This window comes from Tamandua tetradactyla, chromosome 15 (genome assembly GCF_023851605.1).
Source record: "Tamandua tetradactyla isolate mTamTet1 chromosome 15, mTamTet1.pri, whole genome shotgun sequence".
Classification (NCBI taxonomy): domain Eukaryota; kingdom Metazoa; phylum Chordata; class Mammalia; order Pilosa; family Myrmecophagidae; genus Tamandua; species Tamandua tetradactyla.
Window position 1 is genome coordinate 83,050,044 of NC_135341.1, and position 17,165 is coordinate 83,067,208.

The 17,165-nt window shown below is 57.2% G+C and overlaps 1 protein-coding gene across 1 annotated transcript; it reads right to left on the minus strand.

Annotated features, from left to right (window-relative positions):
- Positions 1-15,349: 15,349 nt before the first annotated feature.
- Positions 15,350-16,498, minus strand: FOXL2 (forkhead box L2). Its single transcript, XM_077130423.1, has one exon. It carries the CDS (start codon positions 16,496-16,498, stop codon positions 15,350-15,352), a length of 1,149 nt encoding a protein of 382 aa, XP_076986538.1.
- Between the last annotated feature and the right edge of the window lie 667 nt (positions 16,499-17,165).

Sequence of the window (17,165 nt, forward strand, 5' to 3'; positions counted from 1 at the left end):
CGGAAGCTTGATAGTGAACTTTTATGCACAAAATTTTAAAAATTTTCCAAAGTCTAATTTATCTATTTTTTCTTTTGTTGCTTGTGTTTTTGGTGTCACATCTATGGATACATTGCCAACTACAACTCTGAAGATTTCCCCATTTTCTTTTAAGAGACTTTTGGTTTTAGCTTTTAAATTTGGGTCAATGATCCGTTTTGGGTGATGTTTTGTACATGGTGTGAGGTAGTGTGCACTTTTGTTCTTTTGCTTGTGGATATCCAGTTTTCCCAGCACCATTTGTTAAAGAGATTCTCTTTCGCCATTGAGTGGACTTGATTCCTTTGTCAAAAATCAGTTGTCCATAGATATAGGAGTTAAAGCCATTTTGACTGATTTCCTCCTGACTAACCCACCCACTTACCTGCAAAGGCTGCTGGGAAATTCCAATCCCCAAGGAACCAGTGAAGTTCCTGCCCAAGCCTCAGGGTCTGGAATTTCCCAGCAGCCTTTGCAGGTGAGTGGGTGGCTTAAGCTGCTGAAATGCAGATACCATTAAATGGGTTGTCTTTGACAATGGTCATGTATTAGTTTAGAAGCTTACAGTCCTGAGGTCATAAAAATGTCCAAGTCAAGCCAACATCAGGGTGATGTCTTCTCCCTGAAGACTGGCTGCTGGTGACCCTGGACTGCTCTGTCACATAGCAAGGCACATGGCGACATCTGCTGGTCTCTCCTCATCCAGGTTTCATATCTTGCAGCTTCTGACTTCTGCGGCTTTCCCTCTGTCTGTCTGCATTTCTTTCTCTTAGAAAGGTGTCCGGTTAGAGCATCCACCCAGTGAGGTGGATTACATCTTATCTTAAGATCCTACTCACTAAAAGATCCTACTTACTATAGGTCCACACTCCCAGGAATGGATTAACTTTCAGAACATCTTTTTCTGGCATCCATGCAGCCTCCAACCCGTCACAGGGGCAATTGGCAAAGGTCTGTGAAGAAACTAGTAACAGCTCCTATGGAGAGCTCCTTTGCCTCTGGCTCTACATCACTCTGCCAGGGCCAGAGGTCATTCCTGCAGGGAGAGTTATGTGTGTGTGTGTGTGTGTGTGTGAGGTGGAGGCAGGGGTAGTGGTGGGAGGAAGTGGTGACAATTCTTGCTGGAGTGACATCTCTGAGGTCCTGTCTGGCTCCATGGAACTCATTCAGGGATCCAAGAATGTTTAAGAGTTGGACTTACCATGTGCTTTAGGTGTAGGTTTTCTGGGATGAGCCACTCCCCTACTCCATTTCCTAGAGTAGACTGTTGGTTCTCAAACTTAAAGGTGCATCAGAATCACATGGAGGTCTTGTGAAAACACAGATTGCCAGTCCCACCCCTGAGATGCTGATTCAGTGGGTCTGAATGGGGCCGAGAATTCACATTGCTAACAAGGTCCCAGGTAAAGCTGATGGTCTGGGTTCTCCACTCTGGGAACAGAACCAGTGTCTTAGGCTTAATTGGGCTTCTCCAAGCACTTTCTGTGGCCTCAAGCTGGTCATAGTATTTCCCTCCAGTTCTACCCTCTAGTACATCTTTCCTCAGCCATTGGTCTTTGTGTTGACTGTCCTTCCCAGCCAGGGGAAGGCAATTTGGTCTCATCCGTGTTGCCTCCTTCTGGAGGCAGGAATAGCTTTCGGGGTGGTTCAGCTTTGCAAAGCCCCAGTCTCTGCTTCCCCCTGCCTCCTCCCGGTCCCCAAACCAGGCAGGGATCAGAAATATGACAGTCCCCATTCCTTCCTGCCACCCCTCTCTCTCTAGGTTTGCTGGAATCCCAGGCCTGGGCCAGGATGGAAAGGCTCAGAAGAACAGGTAGCTGAAGAAGAAATCCTGCAATGTGCTCCTTAGAATGCACACAAGAGCAGGTCTAGAGAGGCCACTCTTGCACTCCTGCAAGTGACAGGGTCTCTCTGAAGTGATGCTTCTCTTTTATCCTCATGCCTTGTGCATCATAGCTATTTATGAAATATTTGCTGATTGACTCATTATTTAGGAGAAGCTACCAGAAAAGGGGTTGGGGGAGAACATCTCTCCCAAGCCTGCTTTGGATCAGAATGAAGTTCTGACCTGGTCAGTGCCCACCAGCTTGGCTGCGGGCAGAGCCTGTCTCCTCTGACTTCCTGAAGAACAGCAAGCGGTGGCAGAAGCTCCAGGGTAGAGAACGCTGCGGCACAGGTCTGTGAGTGGGCACACAGGGTCAGCATGAGGCAGGGCTGGGAACTCTGAGACTGTTCCAGCAAGCTGGAGAATCTGGAAAAGAGAGGGCAGGTGGCCCAGGTGGTCCATGGGGTGTGGGGTGGGTGGGGCCATCTGAGGCCATGGGGGACCATCCTTTGGTCTAGAGCCTTGGGATCCCCAGAAAAGGCAAGTTTCTCTAGGAATTTAACATAATGTTTACACCGAGAGGCTTAGAAAATGTCGATGTAAATAATCATGGTGTTTGGAATTTGGATTAGGACGTCAATTTCTGATAGGATTTCAACCTCCGATTTCGATGTAAACAAGCCATATGCAACCCATTAGATTTTAATAATATTCCTCTTAATTAATCGGTTGTATTTTGAGGCTGTGTCTTTAGGAAATGGCTGAATTGGTCGTAGCTTCCCTATCGGCTCTCAATGCTAGCTATATATTGAAACCACAGGTGCTGCTTTGATGCGTCCTTATAACCTTGCTGTAGTGTGGTATGGACACAGTGGGCTTGAAGCTCCTCAGGTGATTGACATAATTACTGTGGTATTATATTAAGTATATATTTTTTCTATTTTAACTCCTTTCATGTTTATAACTCAGTGGTATTACTTACGATCCCCACATTGCCTTACCATCACCCCCATCTATTGCCAGCTCTGAGGTGATTCTGAGGTACATTTGGGATTGAGAACCCCCAAGCACTTGATCGAGTGGTTGGAGGTGCTGGCCTGAAGCAAATCAGACTTCTGGGGGTGTCTGAGCCTCCAGTGAATGGGAGGATTGCTCTCTCCCCACAGGGAGGGGCCAACAGACACTACCGCAAGACCCTGCCCCTGCCACCAACTCCAGTGGGCAGGACCAGGGGTGGTCACTGACTCAAGTGGGCTGATGTGTTAGTTTGGAAGTTGCCGCAATGCAGTTTATCAGAAATGGAACAGCTTTATAAAGGGAAATTTAGTAAGTTATAAGTGTACAGTTCTAAGGAAGTGTAAGTGTCCAAATTAAGGCACCCACAGGAGGGTTACCTTCACTCAAGAAGGACTTATGGGTCAGGAGCACCTCTGTCAGTTGGGTAGTCATGTGGCTGGCATCTGCTGGTCCTCTGCTCCTGGGCTCTGTTGCTTTCAGCCTCTGTGCCTGTGGGGCTTCCTCGCTTTACTTCTCCGGGGCTGGCTCTCACCTCTTGGCTTCTCTTGGCTCTTTCCAGGTTCTGGCTTGCTTATCATCTCATGGCAATGTCTGCTGGGCTCCAGGCATTTCAAAATATCATGTCTCTGTTCTCCACATATCCACATCTGTGTTAGCTCTGAAGCTTCTGTCACTTCTGAGATTTCTGTCATTTCTAGTTCTCTCCAAAATGTTTCCTCTTTTAAAGGATTCCAGTAAACTAATCAAGACCCACCTGGAATGTGTGGAGTGACATCTGCATCTAATCAAAGGTCACGCCCACAATTGGGCGTGCCACATCTCCATGGAGATAATCTAACCAAAATATTCCAATCTTGGTCTGTTAATCTTGATTAACAGAAATGGCTGATCCCACAAGATTGGATCAGGATTAAAACATGGCTTTTCTGGAGTACATAATATTTTCAGATCAGCACAGCCAATCAGCTTCTCTCACAGGAAATGAATCTGGGATTCAGGAATTAAGGTATGGATGAGGCTACCTTCTTGAATAAAGGAGAGGCCTGTCCAGAGCAGCAAGGAAAGTCAGTCTGCAGAGGGAATCTTTGCTGGTCCCTGCCATTAACTTAGCCCCTATTCCAGCCCTTCAGGAGGTCTGGGCTGAAGCAGTCACCCATGCATCCTTATAGAACCCCTCATGTTTGGTTTAGGCCACCACAAGTGGGTTTATGTTGCTTGTGACCAAAGACATTCAGAGACAACAAACACACAAAACACACAACAAGCAACAAAAGGACACACATACAAATATGCATTTGTTCTCCCTGCCCCATACATTCATGTACACATCCCACGTTGGAACCAGGCTCTTTCTAATTCCACGTGATCCCACTGGAAGATTGATTGGCCTCTGTGTATTCTGGAATCCACTTGGAGAAATCTTAGGTTGCAATTCATCTGAGACCAGCAGCTTTTCTCTAATGCGGCTCTGTGGGCTTCACCAGAATCACTTCGTGGGACAAACATACAGATCCATATACATGCACGGATCGCAAAGCACCAGCCCCAGAGAGGTAGAAACTGTCCAGGTTAAGGGCATTCAGAAATCTGTGCTTTAAAAACTTTCACCTTGTCAATCTGAGGTGCAGATGAGTCTACTGGGATCAGACTGGTTGAAATATTGTAATTTATTAAATTCTTCTTTAGTTTCTATCAAGTCAGACGGGTAGAAGAAAGACATCTGTCTAGGAGATAGTTAGGAGCTTAAGCCTGCGGACATGCAAAACAGAGCCCAGTGAAGCTGGGGCTGGGTGAAGCAAATATAAACAAGCAACCAGGCCAAAGGGACCTTTCCGGGTTGGCTGCTTCAACTGGTCAGCTGAGCAAATGAGCCAGATCATTTGCTTTGCCTTCTCGGCTTTGTAGACACAACACCTCCCTCCTCCCCTAAAAAAGTGTGTGTGTGTGTGTGTGTGTGTGTGTGTGTGGCAGCAGATGTACTTTTTTATTTTAGAAACAAAAATATCATTTCTGACCCAACAATAGCCGGATCCCGGTGAATGAAGGGTTTGCATATTTTCCTGTTTTAACGGTTCTAGTATAAACAGCCCAGGCCCAGGCCTGATTGTCAGTGGGTCCTGAGCAGCCTGACTGGGGTGCTGGAAATAACTCCCTCGGCCCTGAGAACCAGGACCCAGCTTGGTGCCAGGATTCCAGCTTGTGTTTAGCAGTAGCAGTGAGGTCAGGAGTTGGGGGAGAGGGTGACTACAGGCAGCCACAAAGCCGCAGCTAAGGCTAGAGGCGGCAGCAGCAGCAGCTGTAGAGGCATCAGGAACAACAACCAGCATGCACTGATGGTATCTTTGAATAGGCACTGGGCTAGAAGATGTCATGATTTCTCTGCACACTTAAAAAGGCTTGATGTGATAGATCCTGTTCTTCTAGTTTTTAGAATGAGGGAATTTGAGCAATTTTTCTCAGGTCACAGACTGTAAAGGGGAGATCCATGATTGAAATGATAGAATATTAGATTCTTAACCATTATAAAAAGCTGCACATGGAAACCAGGTCACACACCACCTTGCATGCCAGCCAGTGATACAGGGCTTTGGTCCTAGAAGTAGGCTAGGCAGCTCCTTGACACATTATTTCTCCCTGCTTTCTTCCAAGACAACCCTCCACCGCCCTGGCTCCCCCAGCCTCCAGCAGAGAAAGCCAGCTGTCAGCAAGGCTGGAAGGCACCGCCCCACCCCGGGGCGCTCCCACACCTCGCCATGGATCGTTGTACTCTGACAGCAGGACTCTGCTGTTTGGGCTGGTGAGGGACTCGAGATTTATTTACCAATTACTGATTATATACTTAGTGACCCAGACACAATGGCCAAGGGCCACAAAATTGCAAATTCTATATAAAATATATTCTATTATGGAAATTAGTTTTTTTTAATTAAAATATATAAATAGAAAGTGGGAAGGTGCCAAAATCTTAATTGTGGTTAATTCTTTTGGGAGGGATGAGATTACCGTGATTTTTGCTTTCTTTGTGCGTTTTAATGTTTTATTTTCCCAATTTTTTCCACTTTGAGTTAACTTTGTAACTGAGGAGAAAAAGTGAAAAGTCCTGATATGTAGCAGCAGAAGTGCACAGGTATGATTATTGATTGATTTTTACTCCACTTTCAGCAGCTGGAAGTGTCCCCTCCCGTCATTTCAAGAGCAGGGATGGAGGATTCATGAATCAATTCTGCCACCGCGGGGTAGATCCTGAGCGAGGCTCTCTGCGGTGCAGCTGGGGAGGGGGCTCCTTCCTTATCTCGAGTCGCCTTAAATTTGGGGAGACAAGTGCATTGCAAGAAATAGAGGCCAACCCGAGGGCAGCCGAGTGTCCTAGTCCGTGGGGGTACCGAACGGTATCCTGGGGTTGACAGTGAAGGAGCCTATGCGCACCCTGGGCCCCTAGCTGGAGTCCGCAGGCAGCGCTCAACTCCCACGCGCGGCCCCTTCCCGAGTGCTGCCGCCGCCCGCGACCCACGCGGACGCCTCGGAGCCGCGGGATTGCCGGCGCGGTCCCGGCCAGGAGCCCCGGGAGCCTTTGGTGTCGGCTGCGGGCGCGGTGCTGCAGGCCAGGGACTGAGAGATGGGCTGCGGAGGTTATGGGCTGCGGCTGAGGGGGCGCACAGCCGCGCTGCGCGGTGGAGGCGTCTGGGGGGCTCCGAGCCCCTCCGGTGCGCGCGGCTCCTGGGGCGCCCATGGAGCCGGCGGCAATGCCGATTGCAGGCCGCAGAGGGCAGCCTTGGGGCTACATGGCCGCTCGGCGACCTCGCCGCGCCGCCGGCTCCCTCCCAGCGCCCCGACTCTGCGGGACAGGAGTGGCCTTGTGGACCCGAGGCCTCGGAGCCTCCGTCCGCAGGAGTGGGCGCCGACCCGGTCATGCTACCGCCCTTAGGCGGCCTCCGTCGCGGAGAGTGAGGGCGTGCGCTCCTGGCCTGGGTGCGGGTGGGGTGGGGACAAAACGCCCCAAGGGGGTGAGCAGGAAAGAAGCAAACCCAATACACACGAGGAAGACCCGGCAGTCCGTGCTGGAAGCGCGAGGACCGGGGCCGGCGATCCACACACAGCGACGTGGGGGGTCCAGTCGCAGCCCTGGCCACCTCCTGGCTGTTGAAACGGGGGTAACTCGCCGTGCCGCCCAGAGCCTCCGACTAATCGCGTCTGTAAAATGGGCCTGTGGACCGTCTTTAGGGCGGTTCAGGAACTCAGCTAATTCAGGTTTCGTCGCTGTTCCGGCTCTAGCACAAGTAAAGACAAGGCTCCCGGGTTTGTGACTGGGGTGACAGAATCCTGCCACCATTCGTTTGCGGGACACGGCTGCTTCGGAGATGCGAGGCCCCAAGGAGTCGGGACCGAGCTGTGTGTGGGCAGCTACGGGGGAGATCCTCTGGCCAGGCTCGCAGTCCTGGGGAGCCCCGAACCCCACCCTCCCTGCTCCGGCTCCGGGGTTCCCGCGCCTGGGAACAGCGGGCAGATCAGCAAACGAATTGAGACCCTCTGCCCCGCGTGGTGGTCTCTGGGAAAGCCTGGCGGAAGGCCGAGGCCCAGTGGATCGGGGGTCGCTTGGGGCGCTTAATAGACCCATCTCAGATCATGTCCCGGGCCGGTTCAACAGCGGGCTGCGTCTTTAGGTCTCTCACTGGAAACTTCTAAAGGAGAGCACTTCCCGGGGTGTGTGTAAAGATGGTGCTTGAAAATGGTAAAGGCCCGAATGGGAGACGCAATTACTACTCACAACGGCCAGCAAACACAGGCCATATGCAAGAACAGAGGTACAAACGTGTGCACATACACATCACACGTGTGTAAATGTGCATGTCTGTCCCTCTAGACACAACAAATGCATACACGTATAGAGGTCTATGTACACAGATGCACACCCCCCTCGTGCTGCACGGGACACGACTCTGTGCCTGGAGCAGAGTGTGCACACAGCTCAGACAAGTGGTTTCTCCCGAGCTGAGTCAGTGCCACCCGGAGGAGGAAGGGCTCAGGTGCCGCCCCGGGATGCGGGAAAGTCCGGCTTCGGGCCGGCTGGTTAGCGCCTCGGCGCCTCCAGGCTCAGTTATCTCTCATCTGCCCGCCTGTGGGCAGCTCCAGTTTCAGCCAGGACTGAGACCCCTGAGCTGGCCGGTGCGGGCGGGGACAAATGAGGAGGAGGGGTGCCTCCAGGCACAGGAGACTGCGGGGCGTCACTCCCCGGGTCTGTCGCCTTTTCTTTGCCTCCCTAGGGAGCGCCTCCAAGGAAGATAAAGGACAGGCCATGATCCCTTTGGCTCAGGGAAGGCGGGACCCCTACCCTCAAAGGCCTCCCTGCAAGGACGGAACCAAGGTGTCGTCCTCGGCCGCGGACAACATGCAGCCGCAGGGTCCTTTGGGGCTTTTGCAGGCAGGCCGGGGGCCACATGGCGCACCGTGTGCGCGGGAGGCACGTATTGTGGCTGTCGCAGAGCCCTCCGTGTCCCGGCTGGTCTTCCCGTCTTACTTCGCAGGGATTCTGAGCCGCGTCCCTGGAGCAAAGCTCTCACGCGCCCCCGGGGAAGCCCAGGACCGCCGCCAGGCAAAGGCCGCGCGCCGGAGGCTTGTTTTCCGCGGCGACCTGGGTTTCTAAACTACAAAAAGCGATAGAATCTGACTACAAACGCCCTCCTGTCTTCTCGGCAGACGCGTTAGGCCGACAGAAAATTTGCAGCCGTGCAGAAAATTCGAGGCCCCGCTCCGGGGTTGCGTGCGGGGCCGCCGGAAGGCGCAGCGGCGCGGACAGGATGCGCACAGCACAGGTTGGGGTCCTGCGTGCCACCAGGGCCCGCGGCTGCGACCGGCAGGGTCGCACACGATGTCCATTTGGAGGATCTAGTCGGGCGAGGTCGGGAGGGAAGCGGCGGCTCCTCACCCTTCCCGGAGACTTTCAGCAGGAAAACAAAATGCTGGTGGGAACAGGGTCCAAGGAATTTCGCGGCAGGAAGAGTTTCAGGGCAAACGCGGACCCTCGCCTCAGCGAGGCCGGGGGGGGGGTGGGGGCCCCATCCCGGGGGTCAGCGAGGCCCTCCTTTAGAAGCCTCCTATCCGGGCTTGAAAGCAACGGGGAGGGGGGACCGCTGCCCGCTCCCTAGGGATTCCACAGGGCGCTGACCCGGCCTTTATCTCGGCGCGGTCAGGAGTCGCGGGGGCTTCAGGAAGGAGGACAAAGGCCCGGTGTCACTGCGGGCGGGGGCTCGGTTTCCTGGCTCTCTGCTCACACTCAGACTTGAGCAGCGGTTAGGGGGGATTTTTAAAAATATGCGTCAAATTTCCTCCCACCCCCCCCCCCCCCGCCGCCCCAGAAACAAACAATAACAACAACAAAAAAGCAAAATGCATATGCCCCTTACCTCCCCGTGCAGAGACCGAAATTTCCTGAGATCCTACCCTTTCCTTTTCACACGAGGAAATCCTAGGAAAGGTTTTACTTTTTACGGTTTGGTAGTATTTTTACTAAGGACAGCTGGGGCAGACTGACAACTTGGAGAATTGGAGGCAGCCTCCCTGCGCGGTGGGGCGTCGGTGGCCGCTGTGTGCGCACAGCCCCTCTGGGGACGGTCGCAGCCTCCTGCGCGTGGTCCCGCCGCCCGGAACAGCCAGTGCTCAGAGCGACCGAGTCCTTCCCCTTGAATGGTGTTTAGAACAAGACCGAAGCTCCCAACCCGCACCCAAGGATCGGGGCTTGCAGCGCCGTGCACCGGGTGGTGATCAACCGGCGCCGGCGGCCCAGCCCCGGGTCGCTCCCGCCATCCGCCCCGCACCGCCCCCGCTCCCTTCCCGCCGCGGCGCCGGCTGCAACTTGGCCCAACCCGCTTCCTGCGTTTGCCCCTTAGGCTTCCCGTTTCTCCACAAAGGGAGCCTGTCCCAGAGGCTGACCCCGCAACCTCTCGCCCGGCGTCTACCCAACAGCTTCTCTAAAACAAAAAGAAAACAAAATGAAAAGAACCCTGCGACCCCGAGGCTGTCGCCTGAGGTTTGCGGGCGGGGGGGTGGGGGGGTGGGATGTGCACGGGCCGGGGAGCCTGCTCTGCTGGGGCCCGTGCATGGGCTGGTGGCCTTGGTGGATCAGGACACATTTCTTTTGGAAAACCTCGTAGAGCTGTGAAGACCGTCTTGGGACAAGCTAGTGGGCCTTGCGAGAGACCCGTGCTGGGTTCACGGTGCTCACTCATCTTTGGCCTCAGAGTGCGACAGCAGCAGGACGTGTCCCACCCCATCCCCGCCCCCAGCCCGGAGCCACGCAATCCGGGGTGGGCACAATCGTGTGCCCCCCATCCCTGGAAGGGGCCGTGGCGTGGGCTCTCAGGGCGTGCAGGCTGCCTGTGGCCGCGGGTCCGACGTCCGACCCTAAGGGTTACTATCAAAGGGGCTTTCTCCTTTCCCTTTTCTCCCCTCCCCCTTTTCTTTCTTCCCAAGGGGACGGGACACGGTATTGAACATCTGTAAACTGGGCACTTTTGACATTGCATTTAACTCTGAGAAGTATATTGATTTCTGTTTCATAGATGAAAAAACAAATTCAGAAAGGATGCGTTGCCCAAGCACCAGGGGAACACCAGGCTGCAGCCCAGCTCTTCTCTGCTGCACAGGCCCCGGTCCTCAACCGGGTCGCCTTCCGGGGTGACCCAGGGGGCCCCAGAACAAGCGCATCACCAAGCAGGAGCAGCGCGGTGCTCAGCGGGCCCTGCAGCAGATCGGCAGCCCGCCTCGCGCTGTGCCTTCTTCTCGCGGCCTGACTCCGGGTCACCCGCCTCTAGCCGAGTCCCTGGCACATCGGCCCGCAAGTCTCCAGCCACTGGGGGTGGGCAGCTCTCCCGAGGCTCGCCTTAAAAACCCCAGGTCCGCTGCCACACAGAAAGCTGAGTAACTTCTGGCTGGCCCCTTTGCTTCTTGAGACCTCAGTTTCCTTAAATGTAAGCGAGAAGATTTTGGGTTCTTGGGGCTCAGACCCTCTTTTTGTGTCAGCCTGGAGCCTTTTCTCCAGAAAGCCACAAGTTGCTGACTGCAACGGTCCTTAATTCCTGGTTGTCCCTACGGTAGAACTGGGGCATGAAGGTCGCACCCGCCTGTTCCAGGCTTCTGGTCCCTCCCCCCACCTCCCCCACACGGGAGAGAGGTGAGGGCTCCTGGTCGGGTCTCTTCCTGCGGCTCCCACAGGCTGCCCCCAGCAGCAAGCGCCACCCCACGCCTTCCGAGGCGGCAGCAGGGCCGAGGGGGCAGGGCCCTGGGCATGGTCATCAACGGATTGGCCCCACTGAGTGGGGACACTGAGGGGCTGCTGAGCCAGACCGAGTGGCTTCCTGCTTGACCCGATCCCCTTGGGTAGGCCCCGAGCTCTGCGTGGAGGGTCCGGTGCACAGGCCTCCGTTAAGGGACGCACTCACTGGCGGGTCTGCTGTCTTGGCGCAGGCCCAGTCTCGGGGCCCATCTCCTCCCGCCGCGCCGTCCCAAGCCCCGAGTCCCGGATTTTCTCCTGCCGCCAGGGGGCTCCGCGCGGACCGGCCTCCAGCCCGCCGTCCCGAGACCCGGGGAGGGCCTGGGGGCACCGAACCGCAGCGGAAAGGTCCTGGGCTTCCTGACCACCCGGACTCGGGATGCAGCAAACTCTTTACTGATGCGCGGAGGAAGCGGGTCCAGGACACCCTCCCGAGTGGGCTGTGGGGCCGGCTGGAACGCCCCCCCCCCCCCCCCGCAGCCGCTCGGTGCCAGCACCGCGCGGGCAGGAACCCCTCCCGGGTCCTGGGGAGAACACACCAGCACCTCAGGATCCCAGTGCGCTGCAAGGCAGTTTTAGGGGAACAGGGGTGACTGAGTGAGTGTGAGGAGGGGCTCATGGTTGTGGGTGAGTGTATGTTTATGCACGCACACACGGCATTCAAAACCATGTAGCAACTCATTACCCAGGACATGCAGGATTGGCAGGGCATTTGTTTCAAATTCTACTTACTTTGAATTTACAGTATATGCCGGCTAACATCCATACCCCCACTGGGCAGTCTAGAGCAGACTGTGCTCAGGAAGGCACCATTGCTACCTACCCGCAGCTCGCAAATACTCTTGCCCTCACTTAAAGGATTCCTTAAATCAGCTTCTCTGACAGAAACTCACAAGTGCAAATAGAGAAAGGAAAAGAGAGGTGGGGAAACTCGCTCTTGTCTCAAACTTTTAGCATTAGGTGAAAATGACCAAACGCCTCGGAGAATCCCCTAAGGCTGGAATTAGACACTGTTTCCCTGTGGGCACCCACCGGAGGTGGAACATGGTTTGGCCCTTTCACCATGTCCCATCCCTGAGCAGACCGGGAAGTGCTTACTGAATCCATTTCATCCTCCCTACTTGGTGAGGCTGCTGCTCTCTCCCCAGCCTTGGGCACCTTTCCCCTTTCAGTTCTTAGGGGCAGAGAGAGGCTCTGGTTGGTGACCCAGGTCACCTTCCCCACCCACCTCAGGGGGGCCGGGATGGTTCTGCCATGGAGATTTCCATGCCCCTCTTTCTCTGTTTGAGATTGCAGTTAGGTGAGCCCAGACAGACAGCCCTGGGACAGACAGCCTTTGCCAACTGGAGGGAAAGGCTTTTTACATATTTTCTGTTACCATTCAGCACGCCCGGCTTACACACCAGAACAACTGCACACACACACATCACCAATGAGGTAGGAATGTGGCACACACGCCTGCCCCTAAGCACTTCCTAGGTGGAGGCTATAGCTTCTTACAGTGCTCAAAACTCACATTCTCATTGCAGGTGCAGGGCGGACCCAGCTCGGCTTCCCTGTCACCAGTATCTGACTGACTGAGGCTGTACGCACACAACTGTAGCAGGCACAGGCTACACAACTGTGAGGGGCCATCTGCTCATGCCACAGCACACACAGACAGCCGGCCAACTTTCTTTTCTGCAACCCACCTTTAGTCAGAGAGCCGTGGGGTGGGGGCCAGCAGCACCCAGACACCAGGCCTGCCCAGCTTCTTGCCCTTTCCACCCCCACCCAGCCGCCCTCCTCAGCCTGCTTATTCCAGCTGCCCGCAGGCCCCATTCTCATCTCCGGGAAGGCGCTTCAGATCCGCCCTGGTTCCCTCCTCAGCTCGCCACCTCTGGGGTGGAGGTGGAGTGAAGTCCTCAGAAAGAGCCACTTCCCCTTGGACCCCGCTACACAAGACACAGATCCCACCTCGAGGTTTCCCCTGCCAGACCACAGGCAGGCAGAGGGGGTAGGCCTGCAGGCGCCTCGCCGCTCCGGCCCACCCGCCACAACTGCCCACCGGCCGGGGCTGCGGGGCTGTGGGCCACGTGGCTGAGTGCGGGTCCGGCTCAAGCCGGCCGCGACAGCAGCCAGCCGCGACAGCAGCCAGCCCAGCTCATACATGTCATCCCACTAGAGGCCCGCAGGCCGACCATCCCCAATCTTTCCTGCCCCTTGGGGCTGGACGCCGGTCAGCTGCTTGTGTGCCTGTGCTCAAGCACTCATCTTAATTCGTTATTTGAAGAGTTGGTAAAGGAAGAGAAAAGAAAGAAAAAAGATCCGACTTCTGACGCCACCCAATATATTTCTCCCTCTCTGAGACCCCAAACCTCGTACCCATATCTCAACGTAAACTTTTTTATTAAAAATAAAAAGGGAACCGATCACTGCTTACATTTGTAGAGAAGTCTGCAGTTTACAGAGCAGTTCTACAACCAGGATTAATAAATAATCCAGATCTCTGGCTGTTAAATTTGGCTCAAAAATTTTAAAAGTATGAGCATAATATAATAAAAACAGTTCAGAAACAGTGTGTGTGTGTGTAAAAGGTAAAACACAAACTTGTACGGGTGCAAAAACAGAACAAGCCCCCCCCCCCCCAGCACGGCTGATAGGCTCTCTCTGATGAAGTTAAACAGCCACAACAGACCCGCGATGACACGAAAACAAACAATTCCAGGGAAAACAAAGCCGCAGCGACAACCACAAAAGCCCTCCACCCGGCTGCCCTTAAGCCTTGTTTGGATCTCTGAAAAAGGACAAAATGTTACTGAAACTCTTCCTCTTATAACCAGTTGCCGAACAGAATTAGGCGCGATGACAAGAATATAATTCCGTGTTAAAAGAACAAAAATTTATTCGAGAATTAACAAGCCTAAACAAAACAAAACAAAACAAAAAAACAACAACAAAAGTGCTCTAGTTCTTTCTAGAAAATTTGGTCCCCCAAACGGCACACTGTGGAGCAGCCAGATCCAGGAGCTGGGCTGGCGGCCTCGGGTCCCCAGCCTGCCGGGGCTAGGCGCTGCGGACCTTCACATTTGTTTCTTCTTCCCAACGTGGGAGAAGCAAGACGTTTGAAACACAAAAATCAGGAAGAGGGCCGAGCCGTCCCCGCTGCGTGTTAGGCAGGCAGCAAACTCCCAGGCATTCCCGGTTTGCATCGGAGGATCCGGGGGAATTTGTTTTGTTTTCCAGATAGGGACAGAGGGGAAAATCCTCCCATTCGTTGAGGAAACCATCTTTTACAGCATTTGCTCTTACCTCTCTGAACACAGCTTTCGAAGGTCCGACAGGAATTCTACTTCAAATCTCCTAACGCCTTTGGTTTTCATGTTTTGCCTTAGCAATCTCCAAGGCCACAATACTTTGCCGGTTTTCCCGGTGAATGTTTTTTTCCCCCTAAAAAAATATTGTTAATATTATCCAAAAAAGGCCCACTGCTCTTTTTGGCAAAACGTTAGCCATCCCTACCCAACCCCTGCAGCCTGGGGGTGCCCGTAGCGCCGGATGGAGAACGGAGGAAACGCAGCTTCCCTGCGGCCGGGAATGTGGTGCAAACCCAGCACCCGGCGCAGGCTGCAGAGCAAGGTGGCCGCGGCTCCCTATTGGGACCCAACCCCCGGCTCGCCCGGTGCACCCCGCGGCAGGCGGCTTCAGAACAGCTCCAAGAAGGTTCGCGGAGCAAAGAGACACGTCCGTCCCGTTCTCGGTCGCGCAGCTGTCCCGCTGCCGGCCCCAACCGGCGCTTCCAGGCACGGATGGCGCGGCGGCCCGGCGGGGAAAGCCGAGCGCGAGCGCACCGACCTGTGCACGAGGCCCCGGGGCCTGGGCCGCCCGCACCCGGCCGCATCCCGATCCCGGGCGCCTCCTCTGTACGGTGAACTTTCGCACGCGGTGTCCAGCCCGGACTCTGGAGCGCCGGGAAGAGACAAGGCCTGCAGAGAGCGCCCGGAGAGGCGGCCTGCAGGCCCAGGCAGCGTCGGAGCATAGAGGGCAGGGAGGCGCTCGGGAGAGGCGGAGCGGAGGACGCAGAGAACCAGGGGGCAACTGAGGGAGGCGAGAGGCGCAGAGGGGCCGTGGGTGCTGGCTCGGGAAGGCGGCCCCAGCCCGGCTGGAGGCGGAGGCTGCCACCAGGGACGGCGGGGCGCGTGCCTGCAGCCTCGCATCGGTCGGCGCCGGCGGGCGGCGGGTTCTCAGAGATCCAGGCGCGAGTGCAGCGGCCCGGCCTTGCTGTCGTGGTCCCAGTAAGAGCAGTGCATCATGGCGAGCTCGGGCTGTCGGGCGCAGGCGAACTGCAGGCCCGGCGCGCTGGTGGGCGCGGGCGCCGGGGGTGCGGCTGTGGCCGGGCTGGCCGGGCTGAGCTGGCCGGGCGGCGGCGCGGCGGCCCCGTGGTGCGGCGGCGGGGCAGGCGGGGGCGCGGCGGCCGCGTGCAGATGGTGTGCGTGCGGGTGCGGGTGGGGGTGCGGCGGCGGCGGCGGGGGCGCAGCCGGGGGCCCCCCCAGGCCGTTGTACGAGTTCACCACGCTGGGGGGCAGCGCCATGCTCTGCACGCGGGAGTACGGCCCGTACGTGGCGGCCGGGCCCGCCAGCCCCTTGACCACGGCGGCCGCGCTGGGACTGCCCGGACCCGCGGCCGCCGCCGCCGCCGCCGCCGCAGCTGCGGCCGCCGCCATCTGGCAGGAGGCGTAGGGCATGGGCGAGGGCGGCTGCGGCAGCGGCCACGAGTTGTTGAGGAAGCCGGACTGCAGGTACTTGGGCGGCGCCAGGTAGCCGTAGCTGTCGGGGCCCGCGCCTGCCACACCGCAGCCGCCCGCGGCGCCTCCGGCCGCGAAGAGCCCCTTGCCGGGCTGGAAGTGCGCTGGCGGGGGCCGGAAGGGCCGCTTCATGCGGCGGCGGCGCCGGTAGTTGCCCTTCTCGAACATGTCCTCACAGGCCGGGTCCAGCGTCCAGTAGTTGCCCTTGCGCTCGCCGCCGCCCTCGCGCGGCACCTTGATGAAGCACTCGTTGAGGCTGAGGTTGTGGCGGATGCTGTTCTGCCAGCCCTTCTTGTTCTTTTCGTAGAACGGGAACTTGGCGATGATGTACTGGTAGATGCCCGACAGCGTGAGCCGCTTCTCGGCGCTCTCGCGGATCGCCATGGCGATGAGCGCCACGTACGAGTACGGGGGCTTCTGCGCCGGGTCCGGCTTCTCCGGGGTGGTCCCCGCGCCGCCGCCACCCTTGCCCGGGCTCGGCGGCGGCGGCGGCGGCGGCGGCGCCTCGGGATCCTTGGCCGCGCGGCCGCTCTCGGGGGCCAGCAGGGGCCCCGCGGCGTCCTCGGACTCCGGGTAGCTGGCCATCATGACAAAGCCGGCGCGCCGCGGCCGGGCCGCCCGGGCTCTGTTCTCCAGGCGCGGGCGACGGGTGCGGGCGCGCGAGTCCCGCACTTCGGGAGGCTGCGGGTGCCGCCGCTGCTCGGAGCGCTCGCGGCCTCTTCTCCTGTCGCCTCTCCTTTCCCTTCCCCTAGGGAGCCGCCGGCGGGAGTGCAGCGCAGCCTCTGGCCATCGGCAGTCCGCCCAACAGAGAGGGGGCTCCGGCCCCGCCGCCCCTCCCCGCGCGGGCCAGTCCCCGCCTCGGTGGGTTTTCTTTGCTGTTCTCTTCCCCTCCCCCCACCCCACCCCGATTTCCCGAGGCTCGGCCCGCGGCTCTGGCGGAGCTGCCTCCGGAGTCCCTAGCGCGCCGGGAGCCTCGCCCTGTGATTCGTATGGGCTCGGCCGAGTTCCGCTTGCGTCAGGCGCTCTCGCCCCTATAGCGGGGCGGCCAGCGGCGCACGGGAGAGTTCATCTCCAAGTCACTTTTTGTAAACGCCCCGCACAGCCCGGACCGGCCTGCCCCAGCCCGGAGAGCCGCTGGGCCCGGCCCGCAGAGGGGCTCACGCTCTCGCAAGTGCTGGAAATGTGCCGGCGTACGCTCTGCGCCTTGAGCCCGGGCGCTGCCGTGGGCCGCGGTGGGGTCCGCCCTCGCCGGGTC

Excerpts from the sequence above, each read along its gene's own strand:
- FOXL2 (XM_077130423.1), bottom strand. The coding sequence starts at position 16,498 with ATGATGGCCAGCTACCCGGAGTCCGAGGACGCCGCGGGGCCCCTGCTG.